Below are 19249 nucleotides of genomic sequence, written 5' to 3'. Positions count from 1 at the left end.
ACTCTGCCTCATTGTTACAGAGACAAGTGGCAATCTGAGTGTGTCCTGTTCGTCAATTGAGAGACAAAGTGACAGCCTCACTCTGCCTCATTGTTACAGAGACAAGTGGCAATCTGAGTGTGTCCTGTTCGTCAATTGAGAGACAAAGGGACAGCCTCACTCTGCCTCATTGTTACAGAGACAAGTGGCAATCTGAGTGTGTCCTGTTCGTCAATTTAGAGACAAAGGGACAGCCTCACTCTGCCTCCTTGTTACAGAGACAAGTGAAAATCTGAGTGTGCCCTGTTCGTCAATTGAGAGGCAAAGTGACAGCCTCACTCTGCCACCTTGTTACAGAGACAAGTGAAAATCTGAGTATGCTCTGTTCGTCAATTGAGAGGCAAAGTGACAACCTGATTCTGTCCTCGTGGTCAACGGACAACATGAATCTGTCTCATTGTTCAAGAGACAACCTGTATCTGTCTCATTGTTCAAAAGACAATCTGGACCATCCTCATTGTTTAAGAGACAACCTGAAACTGTCCTGTTGGTAGTGAGACAAAGTAACAACCTAAATCTGTCTTGTTGGTAGAGAGACGAAGTAACAACCTTAATATACCCTGTTCGTCAGAAGACAAAGGGACAATCAGGGGTGATATGAATAAAGACTAGCAAATGCTTTTATCTAAAACTTTATGTACATTTACACTAGGCCTTTCTGTACAGAATTGAAGTAAAAGCATTTGCTAGTCTTTATTCATATCGCCCCTTGTTGTGCAAGTCACAACCTGTGAGCTTATCTGCCCTCTTGGTGAAGGTGGTTAGGTGGAATGACCACTTAACTAAATCCTGGAGAATTTGACATTGTGAGTGAACTCATGAACACAAGGAAAGGCCTCTTCCAAATGTCCACTCTACTACAAGATGTTGGCATCTTCTGATTGCTTCCTCTCAGTTAGTTTAAAGAAAGAAAGAAACTTTTTCTCATACAGACATTTTATTTTTATTCATAGACAGAATATCAACCGCATTTTCAGGGAGGAGCACCATGCCATTGAAGTTTTCACTTCAAGGGTCACCAAACACAGTTTAATTTCACCACTGAGCACATTGTATGACCAATTCTGGATTGGTGTGAAATCCTCTTCTTGTTTTTTAACAAATCCACCATTTCCTTCACAAGTGGTCCTCAAACACGTCAACCATTCCCAGAAAGAGACTGCATGGTCCATCCTTTATCTTTCTTTATCACTGGCGCAATCTTCAAAACCGGATCTGAAAGCAAGATGATGAAAAGATCAATCTACTATTTGCCTTCATTCAGATTTCTTAACATGGTGTTGAAAATACCTTGAAATCCTGTTAGTGTTTTGTTGCGTGCCACTGGGGTTAGGCAGCCATTGGAATAATTAACGACTTGACAGTCTGCCCGGTAAAAGGAGTCAATCACAACTACACTTTGACTTAGTTATTCGCTTGCCTTCTCCCCTATTGACATCAGACAAAGCAGTATTTGAACCCTAGCTTACCTTTCTCAAGTTGTGACCGTATAACTTGTTTTCCCTGCTGTGCAGCCGTGGCCAGAGAATTGGCTGTCGAGTGCGGCCCAATTTCCTGAAAAGACAGACAGAGTAATTGACAAGGACAATTTCTAAGCAACTTCTGAGCTGTTACAGCAAGCATACCATACTTTCTACAGTGTCTACCACCATACTTAAAAAGGTCCTTCTCTTCAGTGGTTGTGCTTAGACAGAGTGTGTAAAAGTCCTGCATACACCAACTCTGGCTCTGTGAACCCAAATTTCAAAAGTCAAGGTTTAATGAATCTCTTAGGTCTCAATAGGACAAGGTGGCTTCTTAAGTTTCCACCGATGAGACATTAGTTTTAAGAAATCTTAGGTGGGAGAAGTTATCCACTGAAATACACGATTCAATGACTGAGCTAACTTTGCCTACCATTTCCTCCTCATCCTCTGGCACCCATATCTCAGGTAAAGCCTGTGCCATTGTCTTTGCGATGGTCATCAGGTTAGTTTGCAGTGCTTTGGCCTCGTTGTTGTAGTCAAACAGAACTAGGGTCTTCAGGAGAGAGCCGACCTCATCTGAAAATAGATACATTAGTTCATTCATTAAATCACAAATCATCACATTAGCCGGGAGACCCTTCGTATGAAAGTTAACTCACCCCAGAAATCTCAGTTGACAAGGAAGAGCTTCCCATAGTTACTAATCCCATAGTTACCCTTCCACAGAGCTAACACCATAGTTACCCATCCACAAGAAACCTGTCAATGCACACATGCCTGTTGTGCAATTGTAGAACTTGTTAAGTTTTCAGTACTGATATTGAAACTTACTGCAAATACTGTGTCGACGCAATTAAGTCGGGTGCCAATACAATTGGCCAATTTTACAAGTACATGTAATAGTCTTATGTGTACAAGTAAGAGGCTTATAGCGTTGACACAGTATATTTCCCTCTTGAGATCACATACCATGAAAACACTTACCCTTTGTTTGCTCTACTTTGTTGATACATTTAGCCAAAGCATCGATAAGAGCTAGGTCCTCATAGTTGCTGCCCTCTTTCAGACTCCATTTCTTTGCCGCTGCCTTCCGTCGGTTCTTCGAAGATCGCCTATAAAGAAGTAAGATGATCTCTAGTGAGCTTTTATCAAGTACATGCATAATATCCAAAAATCATTTTTCACTCTCTTGTCTGATGGTTGAAGTCCCTCTATTGATTTTGACAGATCACCTGCAATCCAAATTGACCAGAGATCATGCTAAGGGCAAGGCACCCTGCAACATGGGATCCTAGGACCTTAACCTGTTGTAACTGAGATGAAGAAAACTTAACCTACCCAGATGACCTAGAATAGGTCGATCCCTGACTGCTACTCCTGAATGAGCTGACACTCTGCCCAGTTGCACTGCTGATGTCCGAGAACAAGTCTGCATCAGCATCATTGAAATTGCCTCCTCCTTCTGAAAAAAAGAAATGAGTTTTGAGTGCTGAGAATGAAATAAAAGTCCATTTTGCACTCTGCGTCAGCATTCTACCTTTAACGTGTATCACTGCAGTTAGGATCAAGTTATGGCAAACATATCCATTATTGGCAGGTGATTTGAGGCAACACCAGCATGCAGTTATTTCATCTGGAATATTTAGCCTGCCTTAATAGTATAGCCTTAATAGTATAGACCCCCCCCCCCCCCAACTCTCATGTAGCTAAATCCAGAGTTTACATCTTATTCCTCCAACCTATCTAACACTTTTTCCCACCCTACAAAATTCAACACAGTGACATGGCCTGTGGCATGAACTCCTAAGCAGAGTGTATTGCACATGTCACACCAGGCCCGAGCCTCACCTAGTATTTCCAACCTCTCCCTCTCCTTTTGTGCTCTAACAACTGCAAGCCTCGCCCTGTATTTGTCAAAATCTGTTTCTAATCCTGACAGTAACTGCTCGTAAGACTCGCAACTCTCCACAAGAGCTGCCTTCAAGTCACTTTCTATAAAGTCCAGACGATTGTGTTTGTGTATCTGTAAAAATTGCAAGGAAGATTTTAAAATGTAACAAAATGTGAGCTTTGTCCTTCTTAACTCGTAAATGTTGCGTACTTCTCATGTACAGTATCCTACATTGTCATGAACTAGGTGTCATAATCAATATTAGGGGTACCACCCACTAGTGTAGGGGGTACCACCCACTAGTGTAGGGGGTACCACCCACTAGTGTAGGGGGTTAGCATGTCAGTTGCTTTAGTCTGGGGACTTCTATTTGTGAGTAGACCCACTGAGGTGAAATTTCATGTCCAGGATCTATTCTTCAATAGTCCAAGTGAAAAGTATTCGTAAACTGATGATTTTGGTTGAATTCAAAAGCTATTAAAAGGTAAGAACTCACCAATCTCAGGGCCTCCTCCCAGCAGCAACCTTCAATGAGAGTCACAATGGATTCTTCAGGATCCTTGAATTATTGAGAGAAAACATAATCGTTAGCAGAAGACAAAGTATCTAATTTTTGTCTTGGATTGTGGTGACTACTGTAGTCAATCAAATAAGTCTTACCAATACATTAGGGAAGTTGACAAAGTTGTTTATGGTGAAGAGGCTTGTAAATTAAATTTGGGAAAGGTTACAGTGTTTATACCTTAGCGTAGTCCTCAAGGATGCAAGCAGCTTCAATGTGTCTGTGAGAACCTTTCAATGTGTCTGAAAGGAAAAGCAAAAATGTCAATGGCCAAACATTCCTATCTGGTATTTTCTCAAAATACGTAGTCACCTGAAAAATCATGGGGTAACCCTTTGCAGTAGAGGTGAATTTTCCTGCTTATTTTGATTATGAACTACAATGCATCCACACACTCATGTTTCGTCAACAAAGTCAGCTGTAAGTTCTGTCTTAGAGCCCTAAGAATGGACATACTATCCGCAGTATATGAACAAATCAAAACAGATCTACATTCAACTACCTAATACAGAAGTCAAACCACAGGCAAGCTTAATACTTATTGGTTTAAGTAGTTCTGTAAAGCTTACCAGCTAGATTCCTTGCCAATTCACTCATCTTCTCCGGTCCGTAATTCATCCTCATAGCCATGCAGAAACACTGCCTCCAGCTCTTGTTTTTCTTAAACGCTTCAAGTGCACACTCCCATTCCTCTGCCTTCCAGAACACGAGGCCAGCCTCGTCATAGTGGTGACTACCCGAAAGGTGTTCACCATACACCACTGCAATGTCCTGGCAAGAGAAAAATATGTGACAAATCAGATATTTCCTCGTTCTGATGGTGTCTTCTAAATATATTTATTTCTGTCTTTTTTAGCCCATTCCTGAACAGCCTGAGGGGCCACAGCAGTCATTATTATGTCAAGCACCTAGTCAGCATCAAGACTTACCAGTTATAATGAACCTGGCTACACTTTTTCTCTTGCAAATGAAAGATGAGGCGAACCAAAAAGTTCCAAAAGTATTAGCATTTCTTCTTGCACTGACCTTGTATTCTTGAGATTCCAGTGGGTAGAGACCTAATGCTTCAGAATAGAGTTTGTGCTCCTGTACAAGTTCGAGACATTCAGAGAATTGAGCCTTGCCTGAAACAGAATATCATAATTGAAGCCAACCTTCAAGCAAAATGACGGTTAAATATTTCAGTGATGTCAGGTAATTTTCAAAAGCTGGGTGGATATTTCTTATTCATTTTAACCTAATTTCTTTTAGGTAATGGCTGATAAACTTCAAACTTCTCAAAGGTCAAACATTTACTACATCTTACATTACATGAACCCTTCTACTCTGGAAACCTCTTTAAAGACTACAGCTGTTAGTCCAAATACTCCTTAGCAGTGGCGATGCCCAATTTGTAACTAATAAACTCTTTAACTCACCACATTTTGCAATGTCCCTCAAAGCCTTGCTATACCTCTTCAAGTGTTTATCAATAACATAGTGTTGGTAATCAGGCTCGAGTGCCCTCAGTTCATTAAGGAATGGAAGGTACTCTTTTGGATCCTACAGGCAAACAGGAAAGACAATGAGAACACAGAACAAATAACAAAGCAAATAGGGCCAGCTATTTTCTTACCAATACGTCACAGGCTAAGCCATGTCTGACACTTAGTGGAGTGACCATCACTAATATACAGTGACCACCTCTCTCAGTAATCCTCTCTCTGCCCCCCCCCTTACCTAATTTCTGGATCTGCCACTGTTATACATCCAGTAGTTTGTTGGTAACTCATCTCAATGTTGAGAACATACCTTTTGCGATTTCTCTGCCACCATCAGCACAAGTTCAAAATCATACGTTCCCAGCGCAACATCATAGAGTTCATTGACATCTACCAGGTACAAGAGATAACGAATGGCCTCATCAGCTGTCACTCCCTTAACATTACGACCACCAGAATCTTAAAGACAAAGGAATGATATCACGCACTGAGGGCAGGGAAGGTTGAACATGTTGTCCAGCAGAAAATTGTAGCTACACTTATATTAGTATTAGCCACTAGCTTCTGGGGACTGAGGGTCATGTTCTTGCCAAATTCTCATCAAATTATGTTTGTCAGACTAGATGCATTCTTGTTTACGAGTTCTTATCTAAAATCAAAACCCTCAATATTCTTCCAGGCCAATAATCTTACCTCTAAGATCCTTTATTCTCTGTAAAGCTCTGTCCATCTCTGGCTCAGTCTTCTTCACGTGGGCAGTTAGTATTGAGAGCAGGAACCTGAAGTCCAAACAAATTCAGACTGCAAATCTGCCACAACAGCCTGCATAGTACCGGTACATGGTCAATATTCATTTGGACTTCATCAGTGTATGTCTCAGTGCAACAAGGCCCAGGGGGACAGTTTTAGACTCAGGAATTCAATTTTGGTCACACCGAAAAGTAATCAATTCTGTGTGGGTAGAACAGCCTTTAGGTTGTTCCCCATAATGATGGTGCATCCGAAATTCATAATCCTAATCAAATTTCTTTTCGTTAACAAAAGCTTTGGTAGCATGGCACTGAAACATAACTGCCAACTTGCAAAATGTTTTGCCATTTTTGGGGGGGAGAGGTCTTCAACAGACTTACTTGTCCTTGTCTATGGTCACCAGCGTCTCCCGGACAGTATCACATATCTTATCCACTTTCCCTCCAGCATTCTTCTTGCGCACCAGTTCATCTTCCTTATAAGCCCAAGTGTACATGGTATTGGTCACATCATCTTCCCTGCAAAACAAACAATCGTAACCTACTGATCACAAACCAGATATAAGCCTGTTCAAATGACCACTCACTCCAAACTTGTCATAGGTGAATTTCTGGGTCCAGAAACTAAAGTTTAGAAGAAAATGGTGATTAGCAAATCCTCATAGAGTGTTACTTATTTACTTATTGCCTTGTTGATGCCTAGCGGCACATAGGCTATCAACAAAGCTCAGCAATCTGGATTGATGGCTTTTGATGTTCTTGTATCTGGTACTTGTACTTTTTTTCCGTGGCAGGGTAGTTAGCCCAGCGCAAAACCCCCAACCTGGGGGGCCAGGAGTCACATTTTTGTCTCATCCCTCCTCTAACACATGTCCAACGTGGTTGAACCTACTATGAGGCACTCCACCGCAGGCCTAATGTCAGCATAGCCCTGGGAGACATTGGGATATGCAAGCCACTGCAACATGATCAAAGTAGAAGAGTCTTAGGTTCAATACCTTGAAGGAAACGAAACAATGGCCGTAAAAGACAAAACAGAGGAAACACTTACTGCAGACCTGTGAGGAACAGGTTGATATTATTCACTGCATCAACTTGTTCGATGAAGAGAGATGTATTTTCGAGGAAGACTTGTGGGTTGTGGTCATATATGAGGTTCATGTTGATGCGGTGCTTCTTCATCAAAGTGAACGCCTCCTTGAACTGCAGTCTGAAAATTAAACATTTTGGTAAATTAAGCCTGTTTTGCTCCAGTCTTGTCTGGGGCTTTTAAGTTCAAGGTCACTATTTTCTCACAATGGCAGACGACCTACCTGTCTAAATATTTCCGTACTGTAGCAAGCACCAACGCCCTGGGATGAATCGTCTCTAGGTTGCCACGAGGCATCTGTAGGACTAGCTTAGTGTCCTCAGGGACAATGCAGACAATCCTTGATCCCCTCTCCACTCGCCTAATACTCTCATCATATGGATGCTCCTTGCCATCGGACAAAGTGGGTAAATCTGGAACAAGTTATGAGTGGCGACACCTTAGAACATTACAGAACACAAGAATAAACTCTTTATCCTATTTTCTGCCCTCTCTCGTCATAAGCAGTTTTGATGCGATCCACAAGCTTGAGCCCAACAGGTGTTATTGGTCAAGAGGCTCCATCTTTATGCTTGTCAATTTCATCCACTCAAACATGTCACCAAGCATGAGGCAAATTAAACTGCCACTGATATGCACTCTGAACCATCAGAGTTAATCGGCCCGTTACCTCCCTTCATACGGTGTAACAGAGTCCGGGTCGGCGGAGTGGATCCAAGGCTTGAGAGTCAAGGAACTGATATGTAGAATTCATTCAAAATGTTACCATGAGGCAAATTAAAGTGCCACTGATATCTAGAACTATTCAGTATCTTACCTCTGACTTTTGTAGTCCTGTGAATACAGCGACATGTATGGGCATGCGTTGCCAACAAGAGGAATTCATCGTGCACAGCGAATGATGTACAGTTGGATGCCACCTCCATGCCATTCACGTAGAATCTGTACCGCTCTGTCAGGCCAAGCACCACTTCCTAGGAAAAAGTACAAAGATAGATAGAAACTGACAGTCACAACAATAGGATATGTCAATGATAATACAGGGTAGTCTTCTCCACTATTTATCAGGGCGGCCCAATCTGCCCTGTGCATACTAGGTCAATAGCAAATACCCTGAGGGGATTTAGCAGGTCTTGAATGAAATTAACTGCAGACCAGTTTTTTATGCACATACCTCGTCTCCAATTGTGCACACGGCGATGTGATTACACGTCTGTGGTAATCCAATCTCCAGACCAGATGACGTCTGCCACGGCAAAACCTGAGCTTCTTCTTCCTCTTCATCGTATTCATACTTCAAGAGGATGCCGTCTTTTAGCTGGACAAGGATGTTTCCGGTTTCTGGACACAAACAGATTCCGTACACAAACCCTTCCACGTCGGCGACAGCTCTGTAATCGTAATATCAAGAATACGTGTAGGACAGGAAATAATACGGTAGGAAATGTTGAACATACATGTGCCTTTCTCAGCTGTAAAAAAACAAGTGAACCACCGAAGTGACATGAGTCCTATCTTTCAGAATCTGATGGCAGGAAACACTAAACCAGTTTTATAGCGAGTAACCTTTTTTGACTATGTGGTGTGTCAATCATCACGAAGTGCGGCCGATTGTGTTCACTTCTAGTGGTACAGACACAGCCATTGGCTACTGTCCCTACTTGAATTCCTGTAAATACAGTTTAATCTCAAATCTCGAATTATAACAGTAGTGAATAACAGGACGAATACAAACCTTTTCATCACAGCTTGACTCTGAGAACTTTTGTCGATCTGTCCTCGATAGATCACGGACGTAAAATCAAATGGACTTTTTTGCCCCACAAATATGAAGGTGTCCTCGCCGACCCAGGTGAAGTGGTTGTACATCAGGGGATATCTGCTTGTAGATTGAATACTGAAAGATAAAGATGGATATAATTTGATAAGTCTATTACCAATCAGTTTTGCTATTCAAATGCCTCATGACACTAACACCCGCAACAGCTCCACCGTCAGCGAGTTCAAAAGAAGATTAAAAACCAAACTATTTGAACAGTGTTTTTGTTAAGCGCAGCTGAGCAATTTTTCTAATTGGATTTTGCGCTATATAAATGCTATTTGTATGTATGTATGTATGACAAACACACTTATAACAGTGTTTGACATGGAAAAAAACTAAAAACCTTTGTCAGTCTTAACTCTAATACTATCATAGGGTAATGGTTATACTATGCAGCACATCGGTACCATGTGCAAGAATGAGGCAACAACAAAAGCTGTTTCTGAATCTTTTTTTTCTATCAAAGCAAACACTCACCAGAAGATGTCTTTATCTTCACAACTATACTCCTGTTGCACACTTTTCGACCCTGTAAAAACAGAACAGAACTCTTTTCTTGTTGGAACCATTTACTTTAATACTAATGCAAATGATTAAATCTAGTTGAAGTAACTACAGCTTCACTTCGGCCACAGGGGTCTAAATGCTTTTTTCAGGTGCTGCAAGCAAGGTAGAGGGCCTACACGGCATCATTCTATCTTAGTATTTCACTTATGAAGCCTGCATCTCCTAGGACAAAGAGACCACTTCAGTCACAACAACAAATGCCATATTTTCATGCCGACATGTATGTGTTTAAACTACATGAAGACAAAATACACTGGTACCTGTCATTTCATAAAATGCCATCCTTCCATCATTCAATATGGCAGCCAATCTGTTAGTATTACCGACGGAGGCAAATGCAACCTCATCTACTGCTGTCGGTAACTGCCATTCTACTGCACACATTGGCGGCGGCACCACAGCCTTCCTGAATGGGGTCAACAACAGTTTGTCTGAAAGAGGACATAAACAAATTACAATGCCAGCAAAAGATCAAAATTAAAAAATCTCCTTTCAACACAGCTTCAATATCTTGACACTCACAAAGTGAATTCACTCACTAAGCTTTATGTAACAATAAGGAGTACACATTTTCTTTGGGTGGCATATCAGCTGATCCTATTTGAAAGTCATATTCAGCTTAGATTATTTCCATTTTTGGCCAACATTTTGGTTAAACAATTTTTCATTTCTACCCTGCCTTGACTCTCATCAATAGCAATCATTAAGATGGCCTGTGCTGGAATGCCTGACAGACATGTTACCTCCATCCACAACAGCAACAGTTGCTAAATCAGCAGCAGTCCTCCCATGGCTAGAGTCCGTAGTTAAAGTCCAGTTATACTGCAGATATCGACCTTTGGTACACACCACATGCAGGTCATATGTATGGTCTGGGTCCCACTGGATGCAGGAAACTTGCATGTCTGCCTCACTGAACACTAGATTCTGCTTCAGGTACCAGTGGTAATTACCACAGGTCCACAATTGTACTGAAATAAAGAAGAAAGTGATTTTTTTATCCCATCTTGTCCTCATTTTATCCATTTTAAAGAAGAGTAGTTTTCAAGTTGCTATCCCGTCTCAAATGACATTGATATAGGTTAGATCAAAAAAGTTGTCCAATCACTGCGCTACTGCAAGTTGTACTTGGACAACTAGACCTGATATGTTCAACAAACAGACCTCCGACTTTCTGACACTGCACCGCACCACAACTTACCATAAGACTTGGGGGTCTTAGTATCATCATCTTTCAGTAAATCCTCACACCAAACTAGCAGCACAGTTGACTCCTTATTCCAGTACAGCTCTCTTACCCTCACTTCATCTTTGTGAAATGGAAGAGTGAATTCCCCATGCTGAAGACCATTCCTCTCAAAGAATGCAATCACGTGCTTATTTGGCTTCCTCTGAGATGTGGCGATTAGACTTCCAGAAGGCCTAGAAGGAGAGGATGAACGTTTAATAATAGCATTCATCACGTTTTTCGATGAAAATTGCAACAGCTCTCAGGAATCCTCAGGCAGTTTGACTTCTAAAACAAACAAATTCAAAGGGTTTAGTTTCAGGATTGATAAACACATGGAAATCTTACTTCCAATCCATTGCTTGCTCCAAACTATCCGTCTTCTCACTGGTTGAATGAAGCACACACTCCCTGGTCCACACCCTCAATTGTCTGGCGCCATCCTCCGGGTTAATAGTACTGATCACGAAATACTGTCCATCGCCCCGCCAGCTGATACGAGGTAGCCCATCATCCCATGGCAGCGCTAGGCTCACAGCCTAAACAAAAATGTAAAAACGGAAAAATGTCCACTGAGCTAAAAGTAATCAATCAATGAAGTAAGAAACGAGAACTTTCAAGAGACATGTCTCTTTCATCTGGCTTAACAAAATGTGCTAAGGAAGCACGACCTCATTTATGAATATGATTAAAATCGCATTAGGCATCAAGTATCATTCCCCGACAGGATGCTGATCTCCCTCATAAAATATTATGATGAGATTGGATTTCACCCTATTCCTTACCTCTTTCTTCTTCTTGGCCGCCTCTTTCCCTTCAGTACCATGAAATTGGGTCTCCTTTTTACCCCAGCCAACCGTCACAAATTGTGCTGAAATAAAAGTTGAAACAGTTGGGAGGAATGCTTTTATCAAATCAACCTGAAGATGCAACATCTGCTTTTATTGACAGCAAGTTATCCAAACTTGCTGACAGTGATGGAATCATACATTTTAAAATAACCTTCTCACACAATTGTTGGCTTTATTTATATCACTAAATTACCAACCTTCTCCAAACTCTTCTGGATGTAGATTCACCTCTGTTATAGGATCAAATTCTCTGTTCATCATAATTATAGTATTTTGGCCTAGAATAAAAATAATTAATACTTGTACAAACATTCTTTGAATTATTTTTTGAAGAAGAGTAAACACGGAACAATTCTGCTTTTCTACTTTTGTTGCAGTTTGGCTAATCATCTGCTTAGATTCATCTTTAGCAGATTGGGTATTCTGAGCAGCAAATTGTAATTCAAATCAACTCTTCTATAGCCAAAGTCATTTACCGTACTGCAAGCCTCATTATTTTCAGAGTCTTTTATTTTTGCAATGACATCCTTTTGACATGTTTGAGACTTTACTTTGATGAATTTCGACAAATTATGCACTACTACAATTTTCTAGCAAGTCAATTACACTTACCAGTCACAAGGACGACAACTTCCTGGTCTGGACTCCATGACATTGCCAGAAGACCACTTTCAACACTCCCAACACATTCCACTTCCTGCGATGCAACATTCCACAGGAGAACATCTCCACTTCTCAAAGCAACACAAAGGGAGAATTGGTCGGGAAGATGCTGAATAGCCACAATTTCTGTGCTGAATTTCCCATCATCATAGGTAATGTATCCTTCCTCAACCAATGACACAGACGCAACGGTTTCTCCTGTATTTGGATCAAAGCCACCCAAGCACGACTCGTTGGCACAGAAGATATTTCCAGTGTCATAGTCCACACTTATACACTTTGATTTGCCTCGAAGACCTCGGAAGCTGTCCACACACAGGCTGCGGAGCAACTTAAGATTTCTCATTTTCTGAAACGACATTAAGAGAAGATACAATTGCGTTGCCATTCACACAGGAAAAAATTGCAACCGGTCGCCACAGATGGGTGTTTCTAATAGCTTAGAGTCCTAGCTACCATCCCTTTGCAAACAGTTACATCACAAATCCATCCTTACGCATGTTTCCTCAGCATCATCACATCCACAAATTTCTTGGATAGTAAACTGGATTATTCAATTCGTGGCCTTGTGCTGGCATGGTGACACTTTGCCATTGTCTTGACCTTGCCCTTGGGGCTGCGTGGCGGCAGGCTGTGCTGGGGGGGGGGGGGGGGAGAAATGGTCATTGACGATGTCAATCAATGAATCACCACCTTGACAGCCTACAAATAATTGTAGGACATAATTTCAACACCAACACTAACAGTGACACTGTATTTGACCCGGACTAGGACACTGTGACTGTGCACATAACATAGGCCTGGCCATTTATCCTTCTATTTTTTGCCTTTAACTGTCATCACACCCTAAACTGATCAATAATTCATGAAGACTTGTTTATTTTTTATCAAATACCAATGAACATGACAAACAAAAGTGTAAATATTGAACAGAAATCACTTGTTTTTTATAGTTTTTATCCACAACAAAAAGCCCAAAACGTGTTACATGGGCGCAGCCATCTTGGATTTGTTCAGAAACCCAACTCCTCTGGTTGGAACAAATAAAAGCCATCTCTGCTTCAAACTCAATTACGTCTTTTAAAAGACAACTGTAATAACGCATTATAAATGGAGACACGCATGGTATGCTTTTTACAACTATTACTAACATAATTGCTTTGCAAAACCATTTATTGCTGTACAAAATTATTTCGTTCCAGTTGCATTCTGTCATGTTTTAGATAATCCCATGGTCTGCTTCACCGACGTTTAATATTTTTTGATGATATTAACACATCGATTTCTCACTGATCCAGTTGTCAAGTCCCAATCCAAATCCGCGTTTGATGTTCGTTAAGTATAAGATAAATGTTAGGAAATGATTATTTTATTTGTCCTTTCTTTTTTGGGGCAAAATCGTTGTTAGTGCTAGCTGTCATTTTTCATTCATACACACTACGCTACACCTACAACATGCACTGCACACTACAGGGACTGAGTTACACATGCTGTCCCAAAAAAGAGGGTTCTACACTTGAGTGATATGTAGAGATCAAATCAGATCATTAGCGGCTTTTGCACTTATAAGCAGACATGATAACTGAATAAAAGACAGACAATTTTTATTCATCAGGGTGTCGGGTATGTACTATGTACAGAACAGACGTGTAAACTAGTCCCAGCTTTGACATAACAGAATATTTGTTTCGAAGAGGCCGTGAATAAAGAACGAAATGCAGTCCCCGAAGCATATGCATTGGAACTGATCAGCCATCCAAAAACCAGTATGATGGAGCCAGAAAATGTATATCATCAAAGGAGTTGTGTCACCAGCATTGCTGAACTGCTGCAAGTGTCAGAGTTCGAGGAGCAACCAGACATGCCAGAAATCATGGTGGTCATGAACTATCAAGGTACAGAATCATCGATCTATTTCAGAGTCCTAAGTTGTCACGGCCCCAGGTGATTGATGTGATTAACTCCAAGCCGTATTACTAAAAATTATAAGACCTTTCCATGTTGGTGAGAATAAGCAAAGGTTTCTGGCTGCAAACAGTTTGGTGTGAAATGAAGCCCTTCGAATGAACTGATTGCCAATGTCATGAAATTGAAATTTCTGTTTCATAATTGAACAACGAAGATCTACTTGTCAGTTCATCTTGACCTTATATCTGTTTTCTATATTTGATAGAGCGTGTTTATTCTATTTCAAGGCATGACCCAACTTCCTGAAGAAATCACTGCATTGGAAGTCTCGGAATGTGTACGGTGGTTATACGTAAAGAGAAACAAAATTACTTCATTGGTAAGATCACACAGCACTAGATGAGATTTTGAGTCGTATTTTGAAATGAGCCTTTGGGTAGATGAAGATTCATGGCTGTCTTTGGCTGTTGAATAGATTACAATGGGAAAAGTCCCTGACACTTACCAGGAAGTGCTTTATTCTCTGAATGAATTATAAAATAAAATTTCTCTTTCAGCCAATAAATATGTGCAACCTAAAGAATCTCATAGAATTGTAAGTTAACATTTATTTCAAACTCACTTTTGAGTGCAACCAAAACTCTGGGTTGCAAAACCTACCAACTAAATGTCAAATGACTGATATGGTGACTGAGGATGCTTAATTTGAAAGTGGGCTCTGACTATGATATGGTTACCTGCTTCATTCTCGTAGTTCTTGGATCTGTTCAAACCTCAGAATCAACCTGAGGATATCCCCCCCTCTGAAAGTTGTTGCCATATCCATCGGTCTGCTGTAAATATATCATTATTCTATTTCAGGTACCTTGATTCTAATCACCTTGGAACTTTTCCTGATGGTATGTAGATAAGTTTGTGTATTAATTCATAACGAAAGTTTCTTGTACAAAAGTCATAGATGTTTGAAATAAAGTTTTAAAATCATAGATAATAAAAGTTTTGAATTAAAGACTAATTGTAATAGAAGATGTTGGCACACCGACAAGTAGCTATGTCCTATTTGCCTACATGTTTGCTTTGTTATACATGTAATTTCAGTTGTGGTGAACCTGCCATGTCTACAGTCTTTGGACATCAGTTCCAATCACGTATTGACACTCCCGCCTTGTATTGGCCAACTGACATCGCTAACAAAACTCCGCATTTGTAACAACCAGCTTCAGACCATTCCACCAGGTTAGTAATCAGATCTGACTTGACAGATGCAGTTATTGATAGAGGGTGCATCGCTGTAGCTGCTAGTAGGTGTCCATTTATGGCTAATCACTTCTACCCGGTGTCTGGTCAATGTGTGTGAGAAAACTGACATTTGGAAGATGACTCAACCTGTGTACCTGCCTCTGTCTACTCCCATCTCACATTGCACATCCTAGGATAAAATTATTATACTTGAAACGGACCCAGAGTGATAGTTTTACTGCAACACCTTTTATTTTTGCAAGTCTAACATTTTTTCCAGAGGGAGTACCAACGCAAACTACAGGGGAGTGAATGTGTTCAACGTAACAGTTTTATCTTGAAAATTTATCCATTCACGGAAATAAATAGCGGCAAAATCTGAAATGAATGTTTTTGCAAACATATTGAGCCGATAAAATAAAGGGGTTTACAATAATTTATAATTATTCCCAGAACAGTACCCATTGATTCTTGAGGCCCCATATAAAGCTGCCATGCCTTAGCTGTCGTTTTCAAAATGTTCCATCAAAACTCTGATCCTTTCTTTACAGAAATAGGTCAACTTATTAACCTTGAGGTGCTAGCTCTAACAAACAATAATCTACAGTATATACCAGCCGAGATTAACCGATGTTCCAACTTAAAGCATTTACTCCTGGACAAGAATCATCTGGCGTGGATTCCCAGGCAGCTCGTCCAGCTTAAAGTGTTGGAAGAACTCTCTGTGGCAGGGAATATACTGCTGTGCATTCCTTTAGGTAGGTTCTATTTCCAGGCCTAAGAGACCTACGGCTTTAGCCTTACAGTCCTTTTGGTCAGAATCTGCTAATGAATTAACTTCATTAGAACCTGTAATTTCAGATATGGAAAGTAAGTTTCAGGCTCACAGCACTCCCATGCCTATACTTCTCTGCTAACTAGAGCTTTTCAAGTGTGCCTCTTCTTGTGAACATTCTTGAGAGGTTCATTTTACCGGTAGTTCTGTCCAGGTTGGCAGGAGTAAAACCATTACCAACTCCATGAATCTGTTCAGGTTCTTTTTTCAGGCTGCTAAAATGGAAAAATGATTTGTCTGGGTGCTGCACCTAGAGAAAAAGCACATATGAGAATTCTCATTACTTTCTGTCATCCTTTGTTACAGATGTTGGTTACATGCCGTCTCTCAAGAGTGTTTATGTTGACAATAACCCCTATCTCCACACTGTGCCAGTCAGTATCATGACGAAACAGCTAGGATTTAACAGGTGAGAATGCAATAGGGAACATCTCAAAGGTAAAAAATGCCAAAAAAGAAAATTCAGTTGTCTGACAGTTAATTTGTCAAAATGATCCCCAAATTTGACCGGATGGCATTGGCTGTGAGAAAAGGTTGGGTGATTTAGGAATTGTGGACTTTAAATGATATTGGCTTCATGACATGTGTTTATTATTTCAGCTGTGGTCTTCAGAATCCCTCTGATGCAGATCTTGCCCATGTCCTCCACATCACTGTCAAGGAGGAAATGAGTGATAAAGTAATCTGCCTTCCAAAAGAACTGAGAAAACTTGGCAACAGTAACAACCAGTCAATGGCCACGTTGATGGAACTCTCACTTAGAACAGTGTTTAAATATCACAGATCAAGTAAGTATACTGTGATCACTCAATCATTCTTATTTAATTAGGTCACCGCTAAATCATATCATACATCAAGTTACATGGGCTTCATCTTGAGCAGAGTTCCTTACCTCTTGCCTCAGTTAGACACCAACTTCAGAGCTTCATCCTGAGCAGAGTTCCTTACCTATTGCCTCAGTTGGACTGGTATTTATGTTAATGGATACCAATGGTGCAATTAAGAATAGGTTAAAAAGATGAAGACTGCAATGATGATACAGAGAGCTGTGGTTGCTGGCATTTGCCCTGGTTTCCAAAGCACCTATGAGGTGATTATAAGCATCACTCTTTTTTGGAGCGAACTATAATTTTCTTATGCAATTGACAACTTGAAATTAAATTCTTCTTGTACATTTCAGGACTACAACCAACAGACCTTCCTCGTGAGCTTTCCAGCCTGATAGATGCCCCTGTAGCTTCGTGTATCAGTTGTAGTACTCCCATTTTCAGTATGGCTTTTCCAGTCATTTTCGAGGGCCAACTCAAAGTGTATAAACTGTACAGACTTGCCGTGTGCTGCTCGATGAACTGTGTCAAGCTGGCAACAATGCGTGTGAAATTACCACTGGTTTATCCAGATGCTTCAGATCTGTTTATGGGAATTGTACCATTGGGATGATAATCAAGATGCAGTCTCTAAATCGTTTTGTTGGCCATCAGTTTTGTCCTCATTGATAACTAGTGTTTAGCGTTGGCAGCTAGGTGTTTAATTGAATGAAGTGGGTATAGGTCAACACATATAAATATGTGCTTGTCTACTTATACTGTGGTAATATGCCCTTGGGATCGCCTACCAATGGAGATGGTAGCGTGGAGAATGTGAAACAGATTTGAAGTATCTCTACTGCTAGTCTTTTGACATGATTTTTATGTGGAATTTTTTGAATTAATTTGAAAGCAAGGGTGTTTAATGATGTTCCAAAGATACTTGACACTAATTAGAGTTGATCAAAAAGGGACATTGTTGACTTATTCATGTTGTAAATGTATGTAAATAAATACGTTTTATGAAGAACACTTTTGTTTTCCAATTTGTGTCTTGAAATGGACTTGATGTAACTTTGCATTGCCTGAATTCATTGTGATACCCAAACATTCCTGCAAGACATCTTTGTTGTCAGATTCGCACGAAGATTGGTCCATTCTCTTCAGTCCAATCATTCTGAAAGATTGGTCATTCTTTTTTTCTGTTGACTGGACAACTTGATCTGACAACTCCATTGGTCCTCAGCTTGTGGTTTAGCTGGGTCCACAAGCAACACGATTGTTGCCTTTACTGTTGTCAAACCTTTCAATGGTTTTAAAGGCACCGTAGTTAACAAGTTTAGTGGGTAAATTTTGTTAGTGATGGTTGGGACATTTGTCTCCATGAAAGAGGTATCCTGAGCCTGATTGTGATATTGTCTCCTTGGTTAATGGGGAGCATTGAGACCATGAATTCATTGGAATGCTGCTCAAATTACAAATGAACAATGTCTTGAACCTATGCATTGAGGTCAAGAGTTGGCAGTCACACGGTGAAATTATTAGAGAGGTTCAAATATCACATAGGACATGATGATGATGAGACATCATTGGCAATAGACATTGGGGAAAGGCTCTTGTGTCCCATTTGTGACTTCGTTATGTGGATGTCTATCCCGGTGTCTCTGGCAAACCAATTACCAATTACCATCAAGCCAAGTCGCCAATCCCTTTGCTCTACACCCATACCATTACCGGGCATTACCCAAATTCAGGCCGAGGCGGACATTCTCAAGTAGTCAAGCCACTGGAGTGTCACACCACTGGAGCGTAATACAGAGCGGCATTCCTCCATAGAACGGCTGATCAAGGTTACTGGAATGCTGGAATCGTTCGAGGAAAGAAATCCATAGGTCTCCATTGTCATAGGTGATACTGCTCTACTGACAGTGACAGTGACAGTGACAGTCCTGGCTGCAGATTTAGCACGTGGACCTTTGTAAACAATAACAAATAATTCGTATGTGATTGGCTAGAAATTGAGTGACGCAAAACTTTGGACACGCCCATCCA

The 19249-nt window shown here is 40.7% G+C and overlaps 2 protein-coding genes across 3 annotated transcripts; one reads left to right on the top strand and one right to left on the bottom strand.

Annotated features, from left to right (window-relative positions):
• Window positions 1-974: 974 nt before the first annotated feature.
• On the bottom strand, window positions 975-13599 carry LOC135483654 (putative elongator complex protein 1). 2 transcript variants are annotated; one of them, XM_064764646.1, is made up of 28 exons: window positions 13561-13599; window positions 12359-12758; window positions 11944-12024; window positions 11681-11766; window positions 11244-11434; window positions 10869-11089; window positions 10411-10638; window positions 9928-10098; window positions 9578-9629; window positions 9014-9175; window positions 8453-8669; window positions 8096-8252; window positions 7502-7691; window positions 7240-7398; window positions 6570-6707; window positions 6133-6218; window positions 5750-5898; window positions 5377-5500; window positions 4985-5082; window positions 4528-4729; window positions 4139-4200; window positions 3893-3955; window positions 3354-3528; window positions 2844-2967; window positions 2490-2617; window positions 1936-2081; window positions 1509-1593; window positions 975-1254 (listed from the first exon to the last, which is right to left on the bottom strand). In XM_064764646.1, the coding sequence occupies exons 1-28, from the start codon at window positions 13579-13581 to the stop codon at window positions 1178-1180; spliced, it is 3993 nt and encodes a 1330-aa protein (XP_064620716.1). In that variant the 5' UTR covers window positions 13582-13599; the 3' UTR covers window positions 975-1177. The 2 variants fall into 2 exon arrangements, with proteins under 2 accessions (XP_064620716.1, XP_064620717.1); XM_064764647.1 differs by lacking the exon at window positions 13561-13599 and adding an exon at window positions 13350-13396.
• A 436-nt stretch (window positions 13600-14035) lies between these two features.
• LOC135483653 (leucine-rich repeat-containing protein 28-like) lies at window positions 14036-18227 on the top strand. The gene is made up of 9 exons (XM_064764645.1): window positions 14036-14304; window positions 14605-14696; window positions 14875-14912; window positions 15179-15216; window positions 15416-15553; window positions 16108-16314; window positions 16698-16800; window positions 16992-17179; window positions 17572-18227. The coding sequence occupies exons 1-9, from the start codon at window positions 14178-14180 to the stop codon at window positions 17829-17831; spliced, it is 1191 nt and encodes a 396-aa protein (XP_064620715.1). The 5' UTR covers window positions 14036-14177; the 3' UTR covers window positions 17832-18227.
• Window positions 18228-19249: the final 1022 nt, after the last annotated feature.

Source organism: Lineus longissimus, chromosome 2 (assembly GCF_910592395.1).
Source record: "Lineus longissimus chromosome 2, tnLinLong1.2, whole genome shotgun sequence".
NCBI classification, from domain to species: Eukaryota; Metazoa; Nemertea; class Pilidiophora; order Heteronemertea; family Lineidae; genus Lineus; species Lineus longissimus.
Note: the sequence above shows the minus strand (reverse complement) of the source record. Positions and strands in the feature narration are given on the sequence as shown.

What these genes read in the sequence shown, in the direction of transcription:
- LOC135483654 (XM_064764646.1), bottom strand. Translation starts at nt 13,581, where the DNA reads ATGGTTTTGCAAAGCAATTAT. An exon ending in TGGTTTTGCAAAGCAATTAT is followed by an intron (nt 12,759 to 13,560) that starts GTTAGTAATAGT and finishes ATGTCGTTTCAG; the next exon opens with AAAATGAGAAATCTTAAGTT. An exon ending in ACGGTCACAACTTGAGAAAG is followed by an intron (nt 1,255 to 1,508) that starts GTAAGCTAGGGT and finishes TCTTGCTTTCAG; the next exon opens with ATCCGGTTTTGAAGATTGCG.
- LOC135483653 (XM_064764645.1), top strand. Translation starts at nt 14,178, where the DNA reads ATGATGGAGCCAGAAAATGTATATCATCAAAGGAGTTGTGTCACCAGC. An exon ending in CTAAAGAATCTCATAGAATT is followed by an intron (nt 14,913 to 15,178) that starts GTAAGTTAACAT and finishes ATTCTATTTCAG; the next exon opens with GTACCTTGATTCTAATCACC. An exon ending in ACTGCTGTGCATTCCTTTAG is followed by an intron (nt 16,315 to 16,697) that starts GTAGGTTCTATT and finishes CCTTTGTTACAG; the next exon opens with ATGTTGGTTACATGCCGTCT.